This window comes from Mycena indigotica (assembly GCF_014461135.1).
Source record: "Mycena indigotica strain 171206Taipei chromosome Unknown Mind.scaff0005, whole genome shotgun sequence".
Lineage (NCBI taxonomy): Eukaryota > Fungi > Basidiomycota > Agaricomycetes > Agaricales > Mycenaceae > Mycena > Mycena indigotica.
In genome coordinates this window covers 4,622,056-4,649,778 of record NW_023503004.1, presented here as the reverse complement: position 1 = coordinate 4,649,778, position 27,723 = coordinate 4,622,056, and the positions used below count along the sequence as shown (strand labels likewise).

Here is a 27,723-nt window from a genome sequence, read left to right as displayed (position 1 = left end):
TATATCTGTGCAAGATTTCCCTGAGACAGCAGTGTCTCTGACTGATTGAGGCCTGGAGTCTGGTGAGTTACCACGGGCTCCTGAATACTCAGAGCCTCTTCATATCTCTCTAGACGTATATATGTTGCTGCAAGGTTCATCACTGCATATATGGTGCGAGGATGATCTAGTCCTAGTGACTTTTGACGCTGCTCTGCAATCTGCACTTGATACACCAAAGCCTCTTTGAATCTTCCCAGTTTCAAGTATGTAGTTGCAAGGTTTGCCTGACAAGATATTGTCTGGGGATGCACTGTGCCTAGAATTCTAGTTAATTGCTCCAGCACCTGTTCTTCCAGCCTCAATGCCTCCTGCAATTTACCTGTATTTTTATATAGAATAGCAAGGTTTGCATGAGAAGCAATAGTTTTGAGATTGTCTGGCCCTAGTGCTGATGTCTGATACTTTGCCTCCTCTTCTACAAGCGCTAGTGCTTCCTGCAATCTGCCAAGGCGGTGATAAGTTCCTGCCAGGTTGCCCTTTACAGCAACAGTATCAGGGTGATGTGGCCCTAAAATCCGAGTCTGCTGCTGTACTATCTCCTCTTCAATCTTCAATGCTTCATCCCAGTTCCCAAGCTCAAAGTATGTTATACCTAGACTATTCTTGGAAGAGATAGTATCTGGATGATCAGGCCCCAAGTGGTTGATACATATTTGCAGCCTGGCCCTTGCTAGAACTTGGGCTTCCTTCAACATCCCCTCCACAAGACATATCTCTATAATCCTCTTCTGAAATATAAATGGTATCATCTCATGCACCTTGGTCAGCTTTGAGAGATGTAATGCCAAGAGATGGTCTGTTTCATAGCCAGTACTAACAGCTGCAGCCATGCCTAATAGATTGATAGCCAAGTCTTGTTTCTGGGAGAGTGTATTCTCTGATATTGTTGCTTGGGCCCATTCATGAACCAGAGGGTGGATGAAATATTCACCCTCCTTATAGGCCATAAGGGAGTATCTGCAGAGGACTGCTGTCATCTCTTCAAATGTCTCTTCATTCCACTCATGCTGAGAATCCTGGAAATGGGATAAAAAGTCCTGTGTTGGCTTCAGTTGCTCTGGAGTGAGTACCAAAGCATCTCCATTCTTGATCTGGGATGGCAACAGCATTGCCATATAGGACCAGCACCCCTGTTTGCGTCTTGGCTTCAAAAGCTCATATCTGTACTCTGCAGACTTGATGAAAATTATCTGTGTGATTTTGTTATAGTGCAGAAATGAGCAGAGTTGCAGAAACTCCTTGTCAGGGGAAACCCTGATGCCGTCACTTGATCCCATCAAGCGCCGCGTCTCCGCTCACGTCTCCGCGTCTCCACTCGCGTCTCCGTGTCTCCACCCGAGTCTCTGTATTCCTGCACCCTGACGCTCCTCCTCCACTTCTCCCACCACATCCCGCATCCAGTGGTCCCCAACCTCCAACTCCCATGGCCACCCCTTTCTGGGAGTCTCTCCGGAGTCACCATCAGGGATCACTAATGCCATCGGAGACCTCTCCGGATGTGGCCGCACCACTTTCCTCTGAGACCTCGAGCCTATGGCCTTATAGCCTCTCTGGGCTGTCGCTCATCAAGGTCTCCCTGCAACCTCTACCCGTTGGACCTCTTGGGTGTCCCCAACCTATGTCAGCGTTCGGGCTTACGTTCGGATGGCTGAGCCCTGCCATGGCTCCGCCCCCCACTCCGCCACCACGGCCCCCGTCATCGGGTCTTCCTTTGGGTGAGGCCTACTGCCGTTAAGGCTCGTGCCTACTGCAGCGCCCCATGCTGCACGCCCTCACACCTCCACCTCTCTGGAGACGTCCGGGGACGTCTCCGAGTGACCCTCCTGTCGCTACCCTCCAGTGGTCATGGCTGGCCGCCATTCCTATTGGTCCTTTCCGACACTCCCCGGCCCTTGGGCTAGACCGACTCCTTCCCTCTCCGCTCCATACCCCCCCTCTCCGTTTCCGGCCGTCACGTCACGGTCACACACCCGGAATCGATTCCGATTCCGATTCCGGTTGTCACGGTCACGGTCACAAGCGGAGACGCCCAGAGGCAGTCTGGACCCCCCGAAGCCCTTCCTGGGCCTTCTAAGGATGCCTGGGCTCTTCCCTTGGCATCATGGTCCCAAACCTGCCTCTCCGGAGCTTCGAGGGCTACTCGACACTCACCTAGGGTCCATTAGCGACACCTGACTTCTCCCATGCGTTGTTCGTCGCTATGCAGTCACTCTATCATTACTCCGGTCACTAGTATATAGTAGTGCACCTGAGCAGAGGGCTCCTTGGCTTGTTCTCTAAGGATTCCCCCTCTGCTCAGGTGAGTCTGTAGCGTCCCTTCCTGTTGTAGTAGTTTCACTAAGGATTCCCCCTCTGCTCAGGACTCTGATTTCGAGCCTCGCGAGGTTGCCCTTACAGCAGAACAAGCCCACCAATACGGACCTCACCTCCCAACTCCCTGCCAGGGCCCGCAGTCTCTGACGCCCCCTGCCGGTAACCTGGAGGTGGCCTCCCGGAGGGGCTGCATGCAGGAGGATTCTTGGTGGATTACGACAGATGGCTCCGTCCCGGCCCCACCCGACCTTGCGCTGCACAGCCCCAGCCCCCCTTCGAACACTTTGGTCCTCGTGAGGCCTCAATACTTCCTCCTGCCCGGCCCTTGGTGTTCTCCTCCGGCCGTGGTTCAGCTTTCCCATGCCCCGCGCCCTATGGCCCCGGGCTGTCCTGAACCACTTCCGGACCCCCTTCCCCCCGATTCCGACCGTGGCCCCGCCTTCCTTCCCTCCACCCATGGCTAATGCTGGCCTCTCCGGCCACCGCTGGTCTGTCCCTAGCCGTTCCTGCTGCCAGCCACCTGTCGGAATGGGCTTCCCCTGCCATGCGGAGCGCCCTGATGGCATCAAAACGACTCCGGATTCCGATTCCGATTCCGATTCCGATTCCGATTCCGATTCCGATTCCGCTTTCCCGCGGTTGTCGCTGCGATGGCTATTATCTCTGCATGCTCCCCCACTCTAACTGCCATCACCATACACCTCGCCTCTGTCTCCAGCACCCCGGAGATCCTTTCCGCTGATGCTGTCATCGACACGAGACCGCTCACACCCCGAGCAAAGGCTTGGCTTCCTTGGGAGGCAAGTCTCCCACACTCCATCACCCGTGTTCCCCTACGCACGTGTCTCCGCGGGCTTCACAACCCGGCCCCGATTCTCATCGGACCACCCGGGTGACCTTCCCTACGTGTCCGGCTCGACGCGTCCAGTTCGACTCTGGACCTTGGGATAACCGCGAGATGGCTGATCCCTTTGATCGGCTTGCGACACCTTGGCATGACACCACTCGTTGCCGCCCCACTAGGTTCTGGGCGTGGCCTACTGCCGTATAGGCCCGTGCCAGATGCGAGACGACAAGTCCGCTCGCCTGGGGCCGCCCTACTAGGCCACGAGTGGCAGGTGCTGAGTCGGAGTGCCGACTTTCCCCCCTCACTCTCCGGAGACGGACTCCACCCCATAATGTCATTCACATGGCATCGGAGTTCATCTAGAACACCCCCCCGGAGACGTCTCATACGTCTCTGGTGTCAACATAGCTGCCCCGGATGGTACCCTTGCCTTAGAGGATCCACCATGGTGTTACCTAGGCAGTCACTGCAGTTCAGGGCTCTGCAGGTGCCCCTTCCGTTCATGGAACCCTCTCCGCTTTCCGCCCGTCACGTCACGGTCACGCGCTCGGAATCGCGTTTCCGTTTCCGGTAGTCACGTCACGGTCACGTCACAAGCGGAGATGCTCAAAGGGTCCCATTGTACAGCCGGACCCCGAACAATGGAATCGCTTCTGGAATGCCTACGTCAATCCGCCTCTGCCGCACAACTAGGATGGGTCGAGCTGTTGCCACCCAGTCCGCAACACTAGGCTTAGTGCCCCGGCTGACAGCGCACTGTCCGGAGTCACACTGCAATTCCTTTCCCCCCCCAACCTGACATCTGGGTGCAGTAAAAGTGAGCTCGCCACTCGCTATGCTATCACCCCACGGCAAGTCATCTGCCGCCCAACGATCTCCAACAACCCAGTAGAGATGGACGGAATCGCCCCTGTGACGTCACAGGCGTTTCCGGTCACGCTCGGAGACGTTTCCGGTCACAAACGGAGACGTTTCCGGTCACAAACGGAGACGTTTCCGGAGGTGTACTTGGTGCTTCTGCTAAGCGCAGACCCCCCCCCTTTTTTTTTTTCTGTGCGTCGGGGCGCCGCACTCTTGAAGGGGGATGGAGGAGGTATAGGAGGGGACTCGTAGAGGACCCTCCTGGAGCAACATGCGACCAGAGCGCAAGCGGGCGCACACCGAAGCTACGCAAAGGTGTAGTTGCACCATCTCTCGGAGAGGCACCGGAACCGCAGGTCTCCGGGGCATCTCCGAATATGGGAGCTCAACCACTGGAGAACGCAAGTACTCCGCAGGTTGACCTTGGCAGCAGCAATCACTGGAGCAACGCCAAGGTAATGTCACACTGGCTCTTGGAGACGGACAGTCTCTGGACGTCGCCGGAGACAGGAGCTTGACCACCGGAGGACAAGGGACTCCGGAGGTCGAGCTCAGTGACCCCCCGATTTTTTTTCCTGCATCGGGGCGACGCAGCTTGAAGGGGGGATGATGTCAGGGGAAACCCTGATGCCGTCACTTGATCCCATCAAGCGCCGCGTCTCCGCTCACGTCTCCGCGTCTCCACTCGCGTCTCCGTGTCTCCACCCGAGTCTCTGTATTCCTGCACCCTGACGCTCCTCCTCCACTTCTCCCACCACATCCCACATCCAGTGGTCCCCAACCTCCAACTCCCATGGCCACCCCTTTCTGGGAGTCTCTCCGGAGTCACCATCAGGGATCACTAATGCCATCGGAGACCTCTCCGGATGTGGCCGCACCACTTTCCTCTGAGACCTCGAGCCTATGGCCTTATAGCCTCTCTGGGCTGTCGCTCATCAAGGTCTCCCTGCAACCTCTACCCGTTGGACCTCTTGGGTGTCCCCAACCTATGTCAGCGTTCGGGCTTACGTTCGGATGGCTGAGCCCTGCCATGGCTCCGCCCCCACTCCGCCACCACGGCCCCCGTCATCGGGTCTTCCTTTGGGTGAGGCCTACTGCCGTTAAGGCTCGTGCCTACTGCAGCGCCCCATGCTGCACGCCCTCACACCTCCACCTCTCTGGAGACGTCCGGGGACGTCTCCGAGTGACCCTCCTGTCGCTACCCTCCAGTGGTCATGGCTGGCCGCCATTCCTATTGGTCCTTTCCGACACTCCCGGCCCTTGGGCTAGACCGACTCCTTCCCTCTCCGCTCCATACCCCCCCTCTCCGTTTCCGGCCGTCACGTCACGGTCACACACCCGGAATCGATTCCGATTCCGATTCCGGTTGTCACGGTCACGGTCACAAGCGGAGACGCCCAGAGGCAGTCTGGACCCCCCGAAGCCCTTCCTGGGCCTTCTAAGGATGCCTGGGCTCTTCCCTTGGCATCATGGTCCCAAACCTGCCTCTCCGGAGCTTCGAGGGCTACTCGACACTCACCTAGGGTCCATTAGCGACACCTGACTTCTCCCATGCGTTGTTCGTCGCTATGCAGTCACTCTATCATTACTCCGGTCACTAGTATATAGTAGTGCACCTGAGCAGAGGGCTCCTTGGCTTGTTCTCTAAGGATTCCCCCTCTGCTCAGGTGAGTCTGTAGCGTCCCTTCCTGTTGTAGTAGTTTCACTAAGGATTCCCCCTCTGCTCAGGACTCTGATTTCGAGCCTCGCGAGGTTGCCCTTACACTCCTGGGCTATTGGTGGCAGCTGTGCAAAGCTGATCTGCCAGGTGGTGTACACACTCAGGGTATACTCCCATGCTGTCTGCTTGGGCACCTGTTTCCAGAACTTGACTTTGTCCTTGTGGTATCTTTCCAGATATTTGGAAGGATCTTGCTGAACTAGAGGATTTTGTGCAATGTAGGAGGCTGCTTGGACTAGTGCTAAGGGAAAGCAGTGGAGCTCCTAGAAAGGATATGGATGAGTGCCACACACCTCAGATATTTTCTCACCTCCACAATATCTATCAGAACACTATTCTCATCCCTGGGAATCCCACTTATGCTTGCAAGTAAATCAAGGGCATCATCCTTTTGTAAACTGGCTAGTTCCACAGAAAATCCTGTGGGCCCAACAACAGTCTTCAAGTCTGTGTTGCGGGAGGTAATGATTACATTTCCATGGTTGCATCGTGGAAGGTATGACCCAAGGTTCAGGTCAGCATTATCTGCATTGTCGAAGAGCACAAGCCATTCATCTGTGGTGGACCGCAGCCAGGTATGGACAGCATCAGTGGGATTAGGCCCTGTCAGCTTTTTGAGTCGGGCAAGCTCTTTGAAAGCGGCGGTGATTGTGGCGGGGTTGCTGGCATCTATCTTGAATTGATCACTAAATCTGCCAGTGTATATATCAAGGTTAGCCACTAAAATGTAAGTATAAACAGGGATTGCCGCACCGCTCTGAATCTGAGTCTGCGATGAACTTGAGAGCTGTCTCCGTTTTTCCGGCGCCGCCGACACCGTAGAGGAGAGCAATCTTCTGTGTCTCCTTGCTTGTGGTGCCGAAGTGCGTTGTGAGCTGGTCGAGCACATCTTGGCGGCCGTGAAAATATGGAGACGGTGCAGGGCATTGGCGAACCGCCGGTTCTGCGCGTCGTTAGGTTCCAAGCTCAGATATGGCGCTCGTGTACCTTCTTCGGCTTTCCTAACAAGTATAAATCATCGGTCCGAGTCAGTGAAGGATGAGGACTACACACATTGGATGCTGGTGGATCACGGCGTTGTCGGCATACACGCTGAGCCGACCGCCCTGGCCCTTTCCGCCTCGCCCGCCCCGGCCCTGTGCAGCCCCGCCTGCGCCGCTCTTCCCGCCTGGATGCTGATCAGCGTCACGCTATTCACTTACCACAGGGGACGTACCGTGCAAGTGTACGTTCATCTCGTAGTGGGCAGCGCTCGCGGGGGCGGGCTCCGGCGCAGTCTGTTCGGTCGCCATCGTGGTTAGGAGCAACGCTGAGTCCTGACACGTTGCGTCCACGCGTATCGCGGAATGATTGGTTCGCCGTGATACGAATCTTCGTTCCTTGTTTCTTCCCGCCACCAGCCTTGGCACGATGCTTGCCGTGCATCGTGCCAGCGAAGCGGCCTATTTCGAGCCCGCGGGCCACGACCTCGCCCCGCATGAGCGCTCCTCGACTCGCACGCTCTGAGCACCGTGAAAACACGCGACAAACGATCCTTCGTGCCCCTTGACGACTAATTGCGGCTCCGTTTGGCTGGCGATCGGCGCTATTTTAAACATATATTTGGTGTCGATCCACGCCTTCCTCTTGCTTTCTTTCCCCGCTGAAGCGGCCGAGGGTGTGTGCGTCCTTCTCTTCAAGCCGCCATCTGACCGGAATTTCCGAATGTATTACAAGGCAGCCTCATACCCGGCTTGTCCTTCGGGACCGTCGCGCTCCCCGCCGGCCCTGCGTCGTCGGACCAGCTGAAGAAGGCGCTGGCGCGGGGCATAGCGCATTTCGGCGCGTCTCTTCGCTCCGAATTTCGGCTGAATGCTGACCGATCCGAAGATATCGGGAACTTCACGCATGCGACGGAGCTGCGCAAGCTGTCTGTTGGAGGCGGGAACGGTGCCGCGGGCGCGCGTGTTCGTGAGCGCGCGCTGGCAGCACGCGACGGAGCCGATTGCGGCGAAGATGGTGGAGCGGCTGTGCAAAGTGGTGCGTGGTTGTCTCCAAGTTTTTTCTGAAGCAGGCGCTGCATGGGCTTCTCTGCAGCTGAATTTTGAATCCCTCGACCTGCTGTTCATGAACGATCCCAAGGTGAAGACGGTGGATATCGGCCCGCGATGGGCGCAAATGGAGAAAGTCAAGACGATGGGGCTTGTGCGGTGCGCAAATAATGACGCCCTTCTTGTTCGGTTCACTGCTTACCTGAGGCGCAGGAACATCGGCGTTATGAACTTTACTCGGGACCAGATCGTCGAGCTATTTATCAAGGCGAAAATACGCCCGGCAGTGCACCAGGTGCGTTCTCTGCCTTCGTTGAAGTTCGTTCTTGTAAAGTCTAATGCTAAAGGCGCGACATTGCAGCTCGTATTCAATCCCTACGCCGACCCGCAAGCGCTTGAGATCGTGGAGCTGTGCCAGAGCCTCGGCATGGTTATCATGGCGCTCGACCTGCTGCCGTGCGTGTTAAATCAGCACGGCCTGAGGCTCCAATTACTTGAGACTTCGCACATGGGCGTGGCCAAACGGCGTGGGCGTGGCGTGGGCGGGCGTGGGACCGTCCGCGGAGACTATCCCCAGTCCTATGACGGCGACCGCGACGCCTTCATCACTGTTATGTGGCGGTCACTTGTCCGCGACACCACGGCTCCAATGAGAACACATCAAAATGTGCTGATCGTCGTCAGCCATGGTGCCAAGACATCTTGGCGAAACTCACTCTTGCCTGTAGTGGACGTTGCCAAGTGTGAATCAGGCCACGGAGGCCAGGTTCAGCCTGTCTCGGAGTCAGCGCTCGTCGGCGAGCTAGCCACGCTGAGAGTGCTTGAGGCCCTCCTGCCCGCCCGTTCCTTCTCCGGGCGCGCCGGGCCGCCGGCGCCACGTTCGCGCTGGCGTTCAAGGTCGGAGGGCATCGTGTCGCTCCCCGGTGTCCTCACCCTTGCTATCGTCGTCTGCGGCGCTGGTTCTGTCGGTCGCGGTCGGGCACCGGACTTCGCGGGGGGCTGGTTGGCGTCGTGGACCATGTCACTCCGGTGGACCGCCAGCCCGCGGCGCATCTCGCCGCCCACTGATGATGGCGCCGTACGATGCTTCAGAGCTCTAAGACGAATCACATCTTGTTGTACATGGAAGCCCACGCCCGTTTGTCCAGCGTGCCAAGCGGGACAAACGGGCGTGCCAAGCCGACCGATGGGCGTGGCACGCCTGATGGACGGGCGTGGGCTTTGATCGTCAGCCAAAACCCACGCCCACGCCCATCCACGCCCGTTGGCGCAGGCCCACGCCCATCGGGCACGCCCGAAAGTGAGCTCTCCAATTACTTGTGGTTGACTCGCAAGCAGACCCGCAACCGCCCTCATGCCCGGCCTCCTCACTGGTCCATTAACCGAAATCGCCAAACGATGTGCCAGCTCAGGCAACAGAATACCTACGTCTCCGGCCCAGGTGCTGCTCGCATGGGCGAAGATCAAGGGCGTCGCCCCGATGTTGTGTGTTTTCTCCCGCCCCTCCTTCAAACAAGTCGTTGGACTGATTATCGGGGCAGAACGAAGATCGAGGACAAGTGGCCCGCGGACATGTTCGAGGTCGCGCACGTCGTCCGTACGTCCTTCTCACGGTAATTCGTAGCCAAGATCTTGTGCTTATTGCTCACAGCTGCGTTCAATGACGGCAATCGACCTCCGGATCATCGACCTCGTCGGGGCGGAGCGCTATCGACGGGACAATGCCGGCGCGGCGCGTGACGCGGCGCTGAAGAAGGGCGCGTTCATGGTGCTGGACAAGGGGGTCGGCGCGGTGGTGAATACAGCGCTAGGGAACATGTAGAAGGACGTTTCTCTTGCTATTCATACCAGTTGAATGATGCTAAGCAGTTACAGAATGCTTCAAGTTCTTTAAAAATCCCCAATGTGCCCTTTGTTTCTCTTCAATCGACAAGGTGTATGGCCACCGCATAGCAGTAATCCGACTCCACATCCAGCCACTCCGTCATCTCCGCCTTCTCTCCCCGCTTATCCTCCTCCCGGCGCGCCCGCGGCGGAGTGGTCATCCACCGCCGCCAGTGTGCGGGGCCCAGCGTGGCGCTGACGATCACCGTTGCCGCCAACGCGAGCATCCCGAGTGCCACGGAGCGTCCCGGCCCCGGCCCCGGCCCCGGCCCCGGCCCCGGCTCCGGCGCTGTGCCAGTGCCGACGGCGACCCGGCCCGGGCGGCGCGTGAGGAATAGGACGAGCGCGCGGCGTAGACATAGACGTACGGCGCGCAGAGGAGGCGCCTATATATTGCGGCCCAGACGGTGCCGCAGGTGCGGCAGCACGCGGTGTAGTGCTCGGGCACGTAGTTGCGTGCGGCGGGGCAGTAGCGCATGGGGGTCCGGGCCGGGTAGATGGCCGTGCGTTCCCGGATAAGCGAGAAGTAGCTCCCAGTGCGCGGCTTGTAGCGCCAGGCGGGGTGGTCGAGCACGGCGGGGCGTGGGCCGGTGCGGGGCCAGGGGCGAGGGGGGCGCTGCATTGAACTTGAAGCCATGTAGCTATGGAGCTCGTCACCGTGTGGTACGCGATGTTTTATACGGCAAGCGTGTGGGTCCGCGCGTGGCGACGAGTATAAGGGAGGTTAGGGCATTGAATGCCACGAACGTCGCTTGGCAACGCGAGAACAAGGACGCGTGCCTGGAAAGAGAACAAGGGAATGGGCATGATGGGATCATGATGCTATCGCGCTGGATAGAGATCAAGTGTTTACAGCTCTAGGTTTCCATTTCGCCTCTTATTTTGATCCATTCATCCTGGACCAGCGCGAGTATACATGGGCTCCCTGACAGGGTAAGTGCACCCCGCCAGCGCCGTTCGACCCGGCCGACGGACATGAGTACTTTGTGATCGTGGGTCTTTTTGCCTTGGCCGACCCGCTTGCTTTTCAGAGAAAGAAACAGAGCATGATATCTATATACAGTCCAGTCTCATTATCGGCCCGATCCAGTTCATCCCACTTCATCCCAATTCGTCCCTATTTCATCTCCCGTTCATCAACCGCGCGTCAGCTCGCCTCCGCCCTCGGCTCCACCGGCGACATCGGTGCGCTCCCGGCCCCCTCATGTGCGGCACCGGCGAACCTTACCGACCTCGCCGGCGACGCCTCGCGCGACTGCCGCCTGCTGACGACCGCACTATTACTAGCCGTCGCGCGCAAGCTGTCCACGCGCGAGCGCCGGCCCGTGCGCTTCGCAAAGGCCGGCGAGGCCGGCTCCGACACGAGCGGCTCGGCGGGGGCGGGCCCGGGCGACGTTGCGGGGCGCACCAGCGGCGGCGGGGCCGTGCTGATCGCGAGGCCGGCGCGGTGCACGTGCACGTGCGACGACACGGTCTTCCGCCCGCCGCCGGACGCACGGCGCCGGTTCGGCGGGCGGGCGAGCCGCACGGAGCGGGGCTTCTTCCGCCGGGACGATCCGCTCGTGCTGTCCTCCGACGCCCAGCCGTCGTCGTTCCCGTTTTCGGTGCCGTTTTCGGTGTCCTTGCGCTGGCTCAGAAACCCGGGCAGCGGCGATTCGCGGAGGCGCTCCTCGACGAGGTCTCCGAGCGCCTTGGGCCCGTATTTCAGGTTTTCCACGAGGCGCTGGCGCGTGGACGGCCCGTCAGACGAGCCGTCCAATGATGTATTTCGCAGGACTTCGACCTTCACCTGAAAGTTTTGTCAGGCACGTGTAGTAGAGAGGAATACGACATACCTCCTCGCCCGGGCCAGCACGCCGCTCGATCACCCGGTGGTGTCCCTCCTGCCACTCCGCGAGGACCGTTTCCCCGTCAGGCGGCGTCTCCCCGCTCCTGCTCTTGCTCTCCGCCGAACTGTTCTTAGCCGTGATCTCCTCGAGCTCCCTCTTATCTAGCGCCGCCTCCAAATCCCGCTTCTCCTCGTCGAGCCGCGCCGCGGGGTCGCGGTTGACCACCACGCCGCTCTCCACCCGTCTCACGTGCGTCATCCAGTCGGGGCCCGCGCCCTGCCCATTCACCGTCGCCGTCGCGGTCGTGTGTCGCGACCACGTGCGGCTCACGCTGTGCACCCTCCTGCCGAGCGAGAACCCGGGGATCGACAGCCCGTGCACCGCGATGCTCCACAGCACCATGAACGCGCAGATCGGCTGGATCGTCTTCAGCAGAAACTCCACCTCGTGGTCGTGCTCCGCCTGGTGGCTCTTCTCGAGGACCTCCGAGGCAAGCGTCGCGATGAACACCGCGCCGACGCCCATCGGCCCGAAGTGCCCCGCGAACACGGCCTCGCGGAACGTCTTGATGTCCGGGATCCAGCGGTAGCACGCGAGCATCACGGGCAGGCGGCGGAAGAGCAGCGTGAGAATCGCGATGATCACGAGCCGCCACACTTGCAGCGTCGTCCCCTCGCCGCCGTTGAACTGCGCGAACGGCATCCACGCGCCGATGTAGACAAAGCACGCGACGTTGAACAGCAGGTCGATCACGCTGGAGAACACCGACTCCTCGGTTTGGCGGTTAAAGAACCCGTCCCAGGCAAAGGCCGCCCCGCACGAAAACGCGCTGAGGAGGTCGTCGGAGCCGAGCAGGGTCGTGAGCCCGATCGTGAGCAGCGCGAGCGAGACATATTGCGCAACATAAGAGTGGCGGTCGATCAACCCGTGGCGCTCGGAGAAGCGCATCAAATACCGAAAGCCAAACCCGAGGAGCGCGCCGATCAGTATCCCGAGGAGGACCTGGTACAGCCACAGCTTAAGGAACCAGTCCTTGACGGCCTCGCGGGGCGTGCGGTCGAGCAGGAGGTAGAGTGCGATGTACAGGAAGGGAAACGCTGCGCCGTCGTTGCAGCCGCTCTCCGCCGCGAGCAGGTGCCGGATGTGTGCGGGCACGTGTTTGTCGGCGTACTTGCCGCCGATGATCGCGGCGGCGAGAATCGGGTCGGTGGGCGTGAGGCACGCGGCGACGGCGAGGGAGGAGAGGAAGGTGAGGCCGGGGGTGAGCGCGTAGATGAACCCCGCCGAGACGAACCAGCCCTGTGGGGACGGGTGGGTAAACGCGGTCAGCGGAGAAGAGAGTGGCGACACACCCAAATCATGACGGGCCCGAGCAAGAAAAACAGGCTCTGCCAGTGGCGCCGCATGTACGCCTTGGGCAGCTCGACCCCGATCGCAAACACCCCGATGGCGAGCACGACGCGCGTGAACTCGAGCGTGATCAGGTTTGTCGTTGCATCTGGCGCATATCAGCCGCATACCCAGCCACAGAAGGGACGACGCACGGTTACCGTTTGCCCACGCGCGCGGGTTAAACACGTCTGCCCCATACGGGCCTGGGCAAGATGCTTGTCAGCAACAAGGGGGAAAGGGAAGGGGGCGGCGCACCGATGGCGACGCCAAACAGGAACGCCCATATCGCCTCCCCGACATACAGCTTCTCGCGCAGCAGCAGCGAGAACATCCCGAACTACAGCCTCGTCAGCGCTCGCCTCGGTCATAAGAAGGGGCACGCACCAGGACGACGAAGCCACCGAGGACGGCATACGCGATGTGCACCGTCGAAATTTCCAGCTGCCGGCCGCCATGAGCGCCAGGAGGGAGCCAAGACAGGAGGAGGGACCCACCGGATCGAACGCCATGTCTCTGTCTCTGTCTCACTCTCAATAGCGAAAATCGCGCAGCGGTGCAGCTTGGCCGGGGCAGTCGGCTTGCTTCTCTGTCTTTCTTTCTCTCGTCCGTCCCTATCTTTTGCAGTCGCAGTCGTCGGGGGAGGCGTCGCAGCGGAGGCGGAGACGGGGCCAAGGGTGGGTGGTGGGGGAGGAAAAGAAGCGAGGCGCCAACCAATGCCAATAATGCCGCGATAACCCCCCTTTTCCCTAAGACTTTTCTGGGGGCGTTTCGTGATAACATGCCTGATACCGAGTGCGAGCGATGTGGAGCGGCCCCGGCTCGGCGGCTGGGCGCTGTGTGCACGGTACCTGGCTTGGCGGCCCAGCACCCCAGCACTCTGCGTCGTCGCTGCGGGGGCCAACGACGGCGAGCCGCGGGCGGTGGACGGTGGACGGCCGGCTCTTGTCGTAAGACGCGTTTTACCTTGCTTGCCGACGTCCCCACGCGGCGACGGGGATCACAGCTTTTCCAGGGAAATTACAGGGAAACAAGGTTTCGGCCGAAGGACGTACGGCATCTGCGGACCCTGCATCTTTTCTTTTGTTGGTTGGTCTGCCTGACTTCGTTCCCAACTCACCACCGTGCGCACTGCACTGAGTTTGAGGAAGAGAGAGAGCAAAAGGGCAGCTAAGCCCAAGATTTTCGCAGCCCCTTGGCGCGGCGCTTGCCCCTGCGCAGCATCACGTTACGGTATGGACCAAGCATCGCGTCAGGCACACGTCACCAGCCCGCGGCTTGGCGCACGTGTGTTCGGACAGCAGACCTTTATCTGGAGGTAGTCTCGTACCCAGACGTTCTTTCGAGAATCGCTCGCTGCGCGAGCAGAGTCCTGCGGACCGGTACACGTGACTGATTGGAGATTTTGATGCAGGGATTCTCTCTAGAACGTCTGGGGCAGTTCGTATCAGAAATAACAGATCCTGTCACATCAATTTTATCTTATGATTATCGACCCATCAAATGGGACCGCAAATGGCTGATGAGACCCCTGAGTGGTCTCAAGAGTTATTTGCAATGAAAAACACCCTATCTAACCCATGTCTGAGCTCACCGACGAGGACTGGGCCTCTCTACTCGGGGAAGATGCTATACCTGGCCTGAACGATGCAGATGAGGACTCCAGTGATGAGGAAGACTCTGATGATGATGATCCTATGCCCCTCCGCTCACAGTCCCCAACCATATCGGAGGAGCCTCCAGCACCAGATAACACACCTCAGCGTGTCAAGCAGGCCCTCGCTCATTTGTCTGACCTGGGGCTCGACTTTACAACATTTGTGGATGCAGTTCTTTGGGGAAATGAAGCCTGCCGTCGTGACAGCATGATTCGCGGCACTCGTACAAACTTTATGAACAGTCCAGCATTTCCAAATATTCTCACTCGACTATGGGACCCACCTCGGGCGCAGAAAGACCGACCGGCACGGCTGGTGATGGAGAATTTTGTGCAGCAGGCATGGTCAGACTTGTTGGTCCGAGAGCTCAATGGATTAGCATCATTTTTCTCGTCCAAGAAGGGAGACGATGTGACTGTCAAAGCCCTAACAAGCCTCAACTTCAACAAGCTTACAGCAGAGGTTCAAGAGAAAGCCCCTCATCTCTGGAAGGCGCTTTTGACGCTCGCAGTGTCAGAAGATCAGAAGCGGAATACTCACAAAAATCCCTCAAAAGTAAGTCTATATGCATTACCCGAAATCCATTTAATGATTTGTAGACAATCGTGATGATTCTTGCTATGCTATCGTACTCTCGTTCACACAAACGGAACCTCTTCCAAAAAGCTCTCTCCGTTTATGCCAAGTTTCGAGGGTTATCTGCGAAAGCATTCGAGGCATTTCATGCAATGGGAATCCTGATGTCCTATAAGTGGACAACAGACTCGGTTGAGAGTATTTCGAAGGCGTCGATGGAGGAGGTGGTTCAGCTGTTGAAGGTCTTCCAGTGGATCCTATCTTATGATAACATCCAGCTGGCATTCCGAGTCTTTTCTCAGCGGCTCGATAACCTGGGCGAATTCGGGAGTGGATGTGCCGCTACAGTGTATATCAAGAAGGGCCTTTTACCTTTTCCTCCAGAAGTCAATCGCGCCTTTCAAGTCCATCGAGCAAAAGGGAATGCTGAATCCAATCACTGTCGGTGACGTTCTTGAATTGTCTCAAAAGCATCAAGCATCTATCGAAGCTCGCATGATCTACCACACACTCCAATTCCTTCTCCAAAGCACCGACTTTAACCTCGGAGCCTATCAGCACCGCGAGAGCGAAATCCTCAAAGCTCCCGATTGGCTAGACCCACTTCCCGCAGGCAAAGAGCATACTGCATCACAGTACCTGCTTGGTAGCGTCAATATCACCGAAACAAGTTACGACGATCATGTCAAACTCATTGTGGAATGGCTGAAGCAGCTCGGAATTGAGGTACCTGAAGAGCAGAAGAAGTTGGGATTAGAGAAGCTGATTGCCTGGTGCGGAGACCAACTGACCATCGATCGCCTTCGAGGCCTTTGGCGTTTCCGAGCTGGAGATTCGAATTCATTTGATCGTCTTGACTGGATGCTGACAGTTTTTGGCTGGTTTCATCTTCAGATGGCTTACGCACAGTCAATCTTCAAGCAATACCTCGGAACTACCAAAGGCGAGGGCTTGCGAAAGGCTTTCTCCACGTTGAAGCGCCGTGGCCTCCAGACAGCCTCAATCAAAGGCCCATTCCACCAGTCTCTCGAGGAGGCCATCTACCATGTCACCGAAGCCCATCTTCTCGTTGAATGGAAACGAGCGGGACAAGTGTCATCATTGCGTGAGCTGCAAAGCAAGTCTCCGACAGAGCTGAAGAAGATGGCGACAACAATAGTAGCTGAGCGAGCATCCACGGATGCTCTCAATAAACTCGCATTTGAATGGGATGACGACAAGGCAGTGATCGACGAGGGCCTCCGCCAGTCGATTATGTATAATCGGGATGCATTGCAGTATATCGTGCTCGACGAAGCTATCAAGAATGGCGATGTCGGGATGATGGAGGCACTCTTGCCAACACTACTCTTCCGCTTCATCGGTGGTGGGAACAAAAAATACCAGGTTGAAGTCTTGGAATTGCTCCAGGGACTCGAGCGAGAATGGACACTGGAAGTGAAGTAAGCACAAAGCGATGGTTGTTGTCTGTGCATGCTGAAGTCTTACAGGCAGTTTATTCGCGAAAATTGCTGGGTCGTCAATTTTGTCGGTCGTCGCAACTCCCATGTACCTATCGACCAGGCACAAGAGCATAACATCAAGGATATCAAGGTAACATACCGCTCCGAGGGCTTCAAGATCAACTGGTCGTACTTGAAGAAACTCCATCCCGCTATACCAGTCATTCGGGCTCTCTGCGAACACATGGAACATGAGTTCGGGACAGATACACGAGGCAAAAAACATTCCGCACCACGAAAGGATCAAGATGTTGCTGCACTCCAAAAGTTGTTTGAAGACTCAACGCTCCATGAATATGAGGCAGGCCGTAAAATCACAGGCAATGACAAGTCCGTGGACTACTATGAAAAGGGTCAATTGACATGGACGGAAGGGAAGGTGACAGAGAAGTGGCTCGACGGCCGCAACTTTGAGAGATCGACAGCTGAGCTTTGGAATTGATCGCATTTGGTACTGGAAAGTGTAATGAAGAAACTATACATTAGTCGTTGGGCTTGAATTGACAGTGGCGAGAGCGAGAGCGTAATTAAGAGCAGGTAGTGGAGTGGGATTGGGTCGAGAATCAAGATGAGACGGGGAAGGTGTAAAAAGTGATAGCGATGGCGTGAATACACTTGTGGGACCCTGAACCCAATGAGTGTTGACTTTCCCAAACCAAATGATTGACCTACCGGTGTTTGAAACAGTTGCAGTGGTTGGAGTGCCATACGCTGAGTCTGTGACCGCAAGCGGAACAGGATTTCATTCTCTTGACGCTGCTCCGCTGCCGCAAATGCCAACCTGTTCTCCTCCTCGATTTCCTGCTGCGTCTTCTTGAGTCGCTTTGACTTCTGACTTGCAGGTGCTGCCAGGGTCTGCTGCACCAATTTCGTCTTCTTGGCACTCGCGCGCGATGCAATATACTCAGCGTCACACTCATGAACCACCTTCAACAAACTCTCCCCATACTCGTTTGCAAAATGCCAACGCGGATTGAGTGCTCGGAGATCGTCGATGCTTTGTACTCGTCCATGTGTCGCGATATACGTGACAATCTTGTCCGGAAGTAAGACTGCGGCGGTGAAAGGACATGAATGTGTCTCGTAAACAACGCGGCGACGCCATTTCTCCAAAGCCTTTCGGACTGTTTGGAGGAACTCGTCTCGCCGTGTTGCTGGCACCATGCCTGGCTTGGCGCGTGGCCGCATCGCTCGTTTGCCGTTGCTGTTTTGAGTTTTCGATGGTGTTAGAGGATCTTGGCTTGGTGCCTCGCTATCGTCTGGCGGTGGCGTTGTTGATCGTGGTGCAGAAGAACTTGGGATAGGATTTGACGCCTCTGGTGAGCAGCGATCACAACATAGCCCAGTCGGTGCTAATTGATAGTCAGAAAACATTTGAAAAATGGTGAAAAGAAACGGACCTTGGCGATTAGACGGGTTGTTATAATAGCGGTCGGAGAAATCGTGTTCGCATTCCTCCGCCTCAATCCACGCTCGCATAACGGGGTCAACCTTCTTTGCCCACTCTAAACCATCGTCAACCTCGCCCTTTGCCCCACTGGTTGCTTCGTCAACACCAGAGTCCCCATCTGTTTCATTTGCAACTCCATCCGCAACATCTTCCGTCTGTCGTATTTGAGAGCCACTGCCCTCAATCTCGTCATCATCACTGCTATTGGAAACACGCCCAACGAGATCAATCTCTTCCTCTTCCTCGTCACCCTTCTTCTTCTTCTTGCGAGGCTTTTGTCGCTGGAACATCTTTGCCTCTGCGAGAAGGACGGCACGAGCATTGATCTCGGGCCGTCGACCCGCACGACCAATGCGCTGTTTGAAGACTGAAAGCGACGGTGGAGCGCCAAACTGGATGGCAAGCTCGATATCGGGAATGTCTGCACCCTAAAGGCAGCGTCGAGTAAATAGTAGCATGGATAGAATTTAAGAATAGACTTACCATGCCTGCTGCTTCAGTCGCTATGAGAACTCGGATAGCTCCACTGGCGAAAGCATTCATGACGCGCCGTTTATCGTTCGTGCTGCGTAATGCGTGCAGGCACTCGATGCTCGACTTGATGCCAGAGCTGAAACGACTACAGAGGTAACGATGTCCTCGCTGCGTAGCCTTGAGTGTGTTGGTAAAAATGATGGTTTTGGGGATATCGGCTGGTTTCGTAGCGTGTAGTGGTAGGAATTTGTCAAGGGCTGCATAGTCTTGAGCACCCTTCATTCGATGGACAGACGTTGAGATATTGGGCCGGTCGTTGCCCAAGTTGAGGTGGAAAACATCGTCGGGGGAGATGGAGAGTTTGTCGAAAGCAGCTTTAATATGTGTCAAAGCCATCGTTGCTGACAGAAGTAGAACGGGGGTGCGTGGTTTGAACAGCGGCCGAAGGGAGTCGAGTAGCGCGTAATGAGGACGGAAGTCGGGACCCCACTGCCTGACACAGTGCGCTTCGTCGACAGTCAGGTTGCCGACTTTGTCAGCGATTGCGCGAAGGGCCTCGCGAAAGCCTTCGTGTTTGAGGGACATCTCGGGGCCAGCGAAATGGCCTGGTATCTGCCTTCAGATAGCTCCTGAAGTATGGATTAGACGAAAGAAAAATATAGTGCTATATACACGCACCTGTTTGAGCCTTGGATTTTCCTTCCATGTTTCCTCGTTCACAGCAATCGCCGAAATCCCAATTTTGTTGAAACGAGCGACCTGAGAGCCATTAGAGACGAGTGCAGCTTGAAAAGAGTGAGCAGACGCACCTGGTCGGCCTGCAGAATCTTGAGCGGCGATATTATGAGCTCCACCCGAGTTTTGTCCAACAGCAACACCAGCATCGCAGGAATCGTCTTCCCAAACCCAGTACCAGCGATAAGGAGGGTGTCTAGGCGGAGGAATATGGCCTCAGCAACATCAAGCTGCCATTCGTGAGCAGGCTTGCCAAATGCCTTCGTAAACTTGTCTTGTAGCTCGTCTCGTGTTTTCTGTGAGTCAAATTTCCGTTTCTTTTTCGCACGCCGTCGAGCCTTATTGAGTCGTTGATAGGACGCTTGGCGGACGCGTTCGTAGGGGCTGTCCGCCGGTGGGACGGGAGGGGTCGACGCGTCGGGCAGTTTGTGTACAAGATGATTGGATTCACGGGGTATGTCACATCACTATTTCCTAATTCGTGAGGATCTGTTACTTCTGATACGAACTGCCCCAGACGTTCCGGTCGCCATTCCTGCACATCAACCTCCAAAACTCACGTGCAGGATCGGCGAAAAACCGGAACGTCGGGTTTCGAGACTAATCTGGAGGAGGGCTGACGCGGACGTGCCATCTGTGCACACAGCTGTTCGATGCGGCGCACGTCCCTTTGAGATGATTGTCTATGCCTTTTTCTCAAAATGTCCAGGAATTGTGATACATAAGTATTACAAGTCCAGCTCAGACAGAAGATGATATGACATATGGTGTAGCAAGTATTTCCTATATATTTACATGAACCATATCTGGCAGTCTGCAGACCCTGTCCTGTTTGTTAAATATGTTAATCAACATTGTCATTAGATTTCCATTTCTATTATTAAATGCAATGGTCATATTAGCCATACTGGAAGATTTTGTTCAATTTGTATGTCACCTGTCACATAGTGTCAGCGTCAGGCTTGGGCCGTATCAGGTCGTCGGGGCGTCCAACTACGAAGGGGTCTGAGGAGCACAAAGGAGGGTTTTTAGCCTGGAGAATCGATGATATTAGCCGAACAACTATGTTCTATAGGTACAGCTTTTATATGCTAGAGTATTAGGGAAAAGATCGGATGGGCACTAGGTCCCAGGGCAGATTAAATAGGCGCTGCATAGGGCCCGTAGGGGTAAAAGGGAGGAGTTGGAAGAATGGGGGACTGAGGAGTATGGTAGGACGTTGGGCCCAATTGGGCCCAAGCGGCCCTGCAGAGGGGGGAGCCCTATTGGCCCAACCCAAACTGTGACACATGGCCGATTCTATATGAAATTTTTTGTATGTCATAACAAAAAGTGAATTTTGGCTTTTTCAAAATGGTAATTTGGCAGAATTCCCACGCCTTTGGCATGGCAAATTACCCAATTGGGAAGATAATACAAATCTTTTTGGACATCAATATATCACAGCCCCAAAAGCCATTTGAATGAAATAAAATCTTATGGTATGGGAGAATATATATAATATAGTGCACTATTCACACCGCCGGCATTCCATTGCCTCCCGGAATTCCGGGAGGCTACGGGCACCTGCAGCTCATCTGTCAGGCACCTGCCTTGGCGTTGCAGCTTAAGCCACAAAGAAAATCTCTTTCAATGAAAGAACGGCCCTTCGGCCCTGGACCTCCGGCTCGGGACACCGGTGTGACGTGAGAATTTGATAGAACCATGGAGATTAGATCATCCAATAAAAGCCTGTTCTGCCGTTCTACAGCCTGAGTTTCCGCCTCTGTCCCATGAGCACCCAGCTTTGCTTCTGTGAAAGCTGCCAGCCTGATGGGCAACTTTTGACCAGACAAACCTATGCAAAGCATACCAAAGCTCAGCAATTAAGGGATTCTCTGGCTGAAGCCCAATCAAGGTCTAGAAATCAAGGCAGGCATACTGGCAGGGCTAAAATAGGCAACATGGAGTCTCAATCAAGTCCTAAAATTGCTAATTCAGCTGTCCCCCCTTTGGCCCAAGTACTTGAGACAGTGGAAATTCCACCTGAGGTTTTTGAGAATGGTAAGCAAAATAAAGCAGCTTGTATAAATATTCTGATTAAACAATACTAGCACTTCAACCTATAGGACAGTTATCTATCCTGTTGGTTCTATGGCTCAACCTCTCAATGGGACTTAGCCGTGATGCAGCAAATAAAGTTCTGAACAGCTTAGGCCTGATTTTATTCTTAACTCTAGAAATAATCTGGAGTGTTCTCAAGGCCTCTGGAATAAATTTGCAGATTCCTCATATTCATATTCCTAGGGATATACGAACAGCATATAAATCTTCTTCTGAACCTGAAATTGAAAGAACAATCTGTTGTTTAGAATGCTTTTCTATGTATCCACAGGGAAAGGGACAAATCCCTAGGAAATGCTCATATAGACAATCACCTCAATCAGCCATCTGTGGCACCCCTTTATTCAAGTCTATCAAGACTCTCTCTGGTACTAAAGATATTCCTGCTAGGCAATTCACCTCTCAGTCATTTGATTCCTTTCTATCATTTTTTCTATCTCGTTCTGTTATAGTTACAGCATTACAGCAATCTGCAACAGACAGTGCCAATAGGATGCTTAATGGATATCCTGCTGTTATGAAGGATGTTAAAGATAGCCCACTTTGGAAGAGCTTAGGAAACTATGTTCTTGGACCATACAACCTTGTTTGGTCAATGTACATTGATTGGTTCAATCCTTATACCAATAAGATATCAGGTAAGAGTGCAGTTAATATATATAGCAATTCATATTCATGGTGAATTAGGCAAAGTTAACTCAGTTGGTGCAGTTGTATTGTTCTGCCTCAATTTACCAGTACATCTGCGGTTTGAAACTGAGAACTGCTTTTTCTGGAGCTTGATTCCAGGGAAAAAAGCACCTGATGTTCATCAAATCTGGCATGTTATCCAAGCGCTGATTAATATCATGAAGGAGTTTTGGAATCCTGGCAAGAAAATCAAAACTACCCTAAATGCTGCAGGAGTCTTAGTTCAGTCCTTGATTATCCCTCTTCTTGCAGATCTTGGTGCAATTCGCAAAGTTGCAGGCTATCTGGGGCATAGTGCTGATATGTTTTGTACATATTGCATGATCACTCTAAAAGAGATTGCACGTCTGGATTATGATAACTGGGAATTCCGCAGTAATGAGACTGTTCGAGCAGCAGCAGCAGCTTTCCTAGCAATTAATGCTTTTACTGCCAGAGAAGCTCAAGCCTCAGAGACTGGTGTCAGATGGTCACCTATGTTTGATCTTGCACTTTGGGATCCTGTAAAACATCTTATTCTTGGGTTTATGCATAATTTTCTAGAGGGAGTTGGTGGAACTCATATTCGCTCACTTTGGGGGATAGGCCGCCAAGCAGCCAAAGTAACAGAAGTTTCTGAAACCAGGAAAGCCGAGAAGGTTATGGACTCAGATATTGCTGAAGCTTCTGATGAGCTGATGTCACTACATGAGGAAAGCTCTGAGCATGAATCTCAAAATGAACTTAGTCAATCACAAGTTATCATACCAAGTCTATCACCAATCCCAGGAGCTTGGACCTCTATGGATAGTTCTGCTTCAGAAGATGAATCTTTACAAGCAACTCCCAAGCTCCGAAGGTCGTCTCGAAAGGGAAAAAACAAGGCTGGACAATCTAGCTCAGACAGATCTGTGACCCCAACACCAGCCAACCCACTGTTTGCAACTTTTATGGCAGCTGAATTTCCAGATGAAGATTTGGAGGATGGAGACTATCAGGCTATAGACTTTGAAGGTTCATATGAATTCTCCAAGGAAGATTTAGCATTTGTCAGAAAAGGTATCCAAGATATAGAGCTACCTTCTCATGTAGGGCGTCCTCCTGTAAATCTTGGAGAGGCTAGCCATGGTACTTTGAAGGCACAGGAGATCTTGATTCTTTTCACAGCAATATTTCCTGTGATAATGCCTGAGCTTTGGTATGCAGGTACAGATACTCAGAGCCAGCTTCTGAAGAATTTTCATCATCTAGTGGCTGCTATGAATATTGTTGCATCTTTTAGCACCTCAGATACAGAAGCAGAAAGATATAAATTTCATATTCTAGAGTACAGAAAAACCAAAGCAGCCTTATTCACAGATGCAACTATTCCTCCCAATGAACATCTTGCTATGCATAATATTGAACAGCTCAAATTTGTGGGACCATCTCCAGGTCTTAGTGAATTCGCAGGAGAACGTTTTAATGGAATCATGGGTCAAATCAAGACAAACAAACAAAGCTGTAAATCATTTTTCACTTAGAGTATTTTTATAAATCTGATTAAGAATTTTAGCAAAAATGGAGTTGACAATTTTACGACAATTATGCCGGCGTGGCCGACTAGAAGCTATTATGAAAGACACACAGGCTGCTACTTCTACATCTGCTACTGCAAAGTTAGCAAAGATATTACAGCCCATGCAGGAGATAAATGAACTGCCTGATCCTGCCACCCATCTTTCAGGATGGGAAGAAGCACAAATTCTAGCAAAGGGAGAGGAAATTGATCACAGGGGCTATAATCTGATTCTGGACTATCTTCACTCTATGGGACAGACACGTTGGCTCACAACTATTGAACCCATTGGATCTCCAAATCAGCCAGGAGATTTATTTTTACCCCCAGCAGCTCTACACCCTTTAAGATTCAAGATGCACAATTATGTGTTCAGTTGCAGACATTCTCATGAAGGCAACAGCAATATCCAGTTCAAAAGCCCAAACAGACCTAGTGAGAAACTCACAGGCTACATTCAGCATATCTGGCAAATGCCTTTGCAGGGCTATATGCAAACTTTCATTCTTGTGCATAAGCATAAACAGATCCCATCTTGGCTTACTGCAAATACAGCATTTACCAGCTGCCCTGAGCTTCTGGCAAAGATTGTAGATGCCTCTCCTTCTGAGGAATACTGTATCATTGAGCCACAACATATTTTGACTCATCTTACAGTATTGAAACGGCCTAAAGGGACTTATGGTATTGAACACAGAGATTTATTGGTTCTATGCTGGGGACTCAACAGAGGAAGATGGGACTAGTCTTATAGGCCATACCTATCATTTTATTCTATTTTCTATATGAACTAAACATTTCCTTTACCAAAAGTTTCTTTTTCTCTAAAATTTCCTTTTTGGGAAGTGGAAGTCATATGTCTTACATTATAATAGTAGGTGGTGGATCCAGTTTTGACATCATTGTAACTTATAGAAGTTATGATTTAATTATATGAATATCTTTCTCCCTCATTGAAAATTTCCTTTTTTGGAAGCTGGTGTTATATGCAATATATTAATAACAATAGGTGGTAGATCCAGTTTCAACAGCATTTTACCTTCTAATACTCATGATCTAACTGTGTAATATCATTTGGGCCCTTAAATATATGTCCACAGGTATTAATTTTATCTTGCTATCATAATATTTCAGGATTTGAAGTTATGTGCAATGCATTGTAATAATACATGGTAGATCCAGGTTGATAGGCAATTTAGCTCCTACTAGTCATCATCTAACTATGTGATATCATTTGAGCCCTTAACTATATGTCCACATATGCAAATATTATATCTAATAATTAGCTGTATTATTCTGAAAAGAATATCTTAGTTGGCATGAACTTCTAAGCTTAACCATATACCAACAACACATATCCATATCAATCTTAAACCTCTAGTATATAAAATTTATACCCCCAATGTCCCACCAGGTTTCAAGCTCTATCTGATTGAAAATTTCCTTTTTTGGATTCTGAATGAGATAATGATTCCTTGCTCTGCATGGCAATCTAAGGTTGGTCAACTGATCAAAATAACTTTGCATAATCATCTCATCATATATACCATGTTTACTGCTTACTTAAGTACTACCTTTACGGCTCTAAACACTTTGTTATATAAGAAAAGTCATCTATAACCAATTCCAAGAATTATAGAAGTATATAGTAATGAACAGAAAAAAAAAAACTTGGCATATTCTATCAGATTTTACCAGATCTAGTTATATTCCTCATCATCTTCCTCACTGTTACTATCCCCCCCTCCTTTGCATTGAACTGGGGATCATCAAAAAGATCGTCCAAGTTCATACGACTCATCTCCAAATCAGAGGGGACCTTGTACTCCTCCAAAACCTCTGCCTCTATCTTGTCCCACTCCTCACCATCTAATTCCTTGAAGGATGCTGGGACACGGCCATTAACCCAATGACGGCGATGAGGAAGAGCAACACCATTCTGGTAATAGTGTGCGCGGCGCCGAGCAGGAAGTTCGTTATAGAATTCGGGTTTAAAGTAGTCAATTGGAACATTGCGTGGAAGCCGTTCATGCTTGAGCAGGCCTTTGTAGTTTGGGTCTGCCATTTCGGGAAGTTTTCGGGTGCGAAGACTGTAGCCGTTATTAGTTGCAGACATAAGCTTGATATGGTCTGTGTCATGATAGCGGAAGAAGTCGGTGGCATTTTCGCTGCGCTCTTCGCGAGGATTGATGATGTATTCACCGTCAATGAACTCGTCATCACTGTGCGCACAAGGTTCGAAGGCCAGATTGGCGACTGTCTCACCCCAGCCATCATCAAGTATTGCCTGGGTACGGCGGTGCGCATTCTGGGCATCGGTTGGGTTGAGTCAAGGTGTCTCAAAAAGACATGACTCACATCTTTACGCCGGTTCTTTGAGTTTCGTATATCTCGATCTCGCTCTAGGCCCCCCTTCTCCTTTGCTCCAGCATTGCGCTTGATGACGTGCCAGAAGTAGTGGCGGTAGAGGCGCCCAAGAAACTCTGAGTCTGACAAGGACGTAAGGTCGATACTGCCGCGCCAAAATGCAGCGCGAACAGCGACGCGTTGGAAGATTTCAATGGCGAGATCTTGATGAAAAGTATTGTATATGCTATTTGAATCATCGTCGTAGTCGGGAGCAAATCGTATAAGACCCGAGTTGTAATACATGCCCAGAATAACCTGGAGCTGCGCAGGGGAACCTTCAGGATAGCCTGACTAATTCCCATCTTGCGGTTGTCGCCAGTTCTACAAGCCTTGAGAAGGTCCCGCGAGGCATCATCTGCGCGCTCATTTGTTCCACTGATCGTCTTCAGCTGGGCTTCCCAGTCATCCGGAGATGTGAAACGACGGCGAAAGTGAGCACGCTCAGCAGCAGATGGTCCGTCGGGAACGTCCATGGCGGACTTCATGCCAAGGAGGATGTGTAAAACCGTATTTAGACCGCGCTAGACATTGTTAGATACAGATAAAACGTAGCCCATATAGAACATACCTGAATTGACCGCTGTGCAGGATCCAAATCATCGTCTGCAATACGCTCAGGCTGCGAGCGCTTCTTTCTCCGCTTTCGTGCTGCCTCCCTCTCCTCCTCCTCCTCCTCCTCGGCGGTTTTCTGCTTCTTCCGTGCACGTTGCTTCGACGCATCTCCCTCGCTGTTGCCTCCAGCACCATCCCCACCGTCCCCAAGACCGTCCCCACCCCCGCTGCCGTCCCCGCTGCCTCTGCCTCCACCCTCCATGTCGGCATGCGTACGCTGCGGCGGTGGGCAGACTGAGAGGGACTCGGACTCGGACTGGACCCCTGGACCATAGGGTCCGAGTCCTGCTCCATGGCTGTATCGCCTGCAGCAGTCCCCGTCGATGACTTGGATGGACCAGGCCGAGATTTCTTGGCCCCGTGAAGGCAGCTGTCGGCCCGCACTTGGGCGGGATGAACCCGGTGTCTTTGTCGGGCTTGATCGTGCCATTGAGCTCTGGATGATTTGCAGTGGAGGAGGAGGAAGGAAAGGGCCGCTGAAAGAGACTCTTTCAGTCTTTCAGCTGCCAACACGCTGTTCGTCATCGTAGTCGAACAAAGAACTCGAGGCTTGCCTACACGTGGCGGCCGCGCCACCGGCCCACACTGTCATTCGGCAACTAATTGCTGAAAGAGTTGGTCCGAGCGCAAGTCTAACAGCCTGCGTCTGAGCCCTGGGGTGCCCGTAGCCTCCCGGATTTCCGGGAGGCTATGAAATGCCGGCGGTGTCAGCATTAGTATCAGACTGTTAAGCCCTGGGTTCAAGAAAGCTTTTTCTTCGCCTTTTAAACCTTTTATTTTGGCCACAAGGAGGAGTGATGAGATGGTGATTGGATCATCAGATGTCAATGCTGATGTTGATTGACAGCATGGAGTTGGACATGAGGCAGACAGCACATAGAGACATGGCTAAAGTATGATGTCATTGCCTCTCGTATTAGGCAGAGTAAACACATGGTATGTCAGACTGCGGGTCGGGCTGTGCAAGGACCTCTCTCCTAAGAACGCGCGCCTGGAACAGAACAGACGGATAGTCGGGCCTGCAAGTATGGCGGGCGAGGTAGATCGAAACCGAAAGGGCCC

The 27,723-nt window shown here is 53.4% G+C and overlaps 4 protein-coding genes across 4 annotated transcripts; 2 read left to right on the top strand and 2 right to left on the bottom strand.

Moving 5' to 3' along the window:
• Nucleotides 1–6,811: 6,811 nt before the first annotated feature.
• On the bottom strand, nucleotides 6,812–7,090 carry MIND_00643800 (uncharacterized protein; the record flags this gene model as incomplete). The annotated part of the gene is made up of 2 exons (XM_037363173.1): nucleotides 7,000–7,090; nucleotides 6,812–6,951 (listed from the first exon to the last, which is right to left on the bottom strand). Exons 1-2 carry the CDS (start codon nucleotides 7,073–7,075, stop codon nucleotides 6,812–6,814), a joined length of 216 nt encoding a protein of 71 aa, XP_037221094.1. The 5' UTR covers nucleotides 7,076–7,090.
• A 580-nt stretch (nucleotides 7,091–7,670) lies between these two features.
• On the top strand, nucleotides 7,671–9,553 carry MIND_00643700 (Aldo/keto reductase; the record flags this gene model as incomplete). Its single annotated transcript, XM_037363172.1, has 7 exons — nucleotides 7,671–7,802; nucleotides 7,860–7,972; nucleotides 8,027–8,108; nucleotides 8,175–8,269; nucleotides 9,152–9,298; nucleotides 9,355–9,410; nucleotides 9,465–9,553. The coding sequence occupies 7 exons, from the start codon at nucleotides 7,671–7,673 to the stop codon at nucleotides 9,551–9,553; spliced, it is 714 nt and encodes a 237-aa protein (XP_037221093.1).
• A 1,291-nt stretch (nucleotides 9,554–10,844) lies between these two features.
• Nucleotides 10,845–13,427, bottom strand: MIND_00643600 (Na+ H+ exchanger 1; the record flags this gene model as incomplete). Its single annotated transcript, XM_037363171.1, has 7 exons — nucleotides 10,845–11,486; nucleotides 11,533–12,825; nucleotides 12,879–13,024; nucleotides 13,071–13,121; nucleotides 13,174–13,255; nucleotides 13,303–13,359; nucleotides 13,413–13,427. The coding sequence occupies 7 exons, from the start codon at nucleotides 13,425–13,427 to the stop codon at nucleotides 10,845–10,847; spliced, it is 2,286 nt and encodes a 761-aa protein (XP_037221092.1).
• Nucleotides 13,428–14,495: 1,068 nt separating this feature from the next.
• Nucleotides 14,496–17,093, top strand: MIND_00643500 (uncharacterized protein; the record flags this gene model as incomplete). The annotated part of the gene is made up of 4 exons (XM_037363170.1): nucleotides 14,496–15,128; nucleotides 15,173–15,496; nucleotides 15,534–16,591; nucleotides 16,640–17,093. 4 exons carry the CDS (start codon nucleotides 14,496–14,498, stop codon nucleotides 17,091–17,093), a joined length of 2,469 nt encoding a protein of 822 aa, XP_037221091.1.
• Between the last annotated feature and the right edge of the window lie 10,630 nt (nucleotides 17,094–27,723).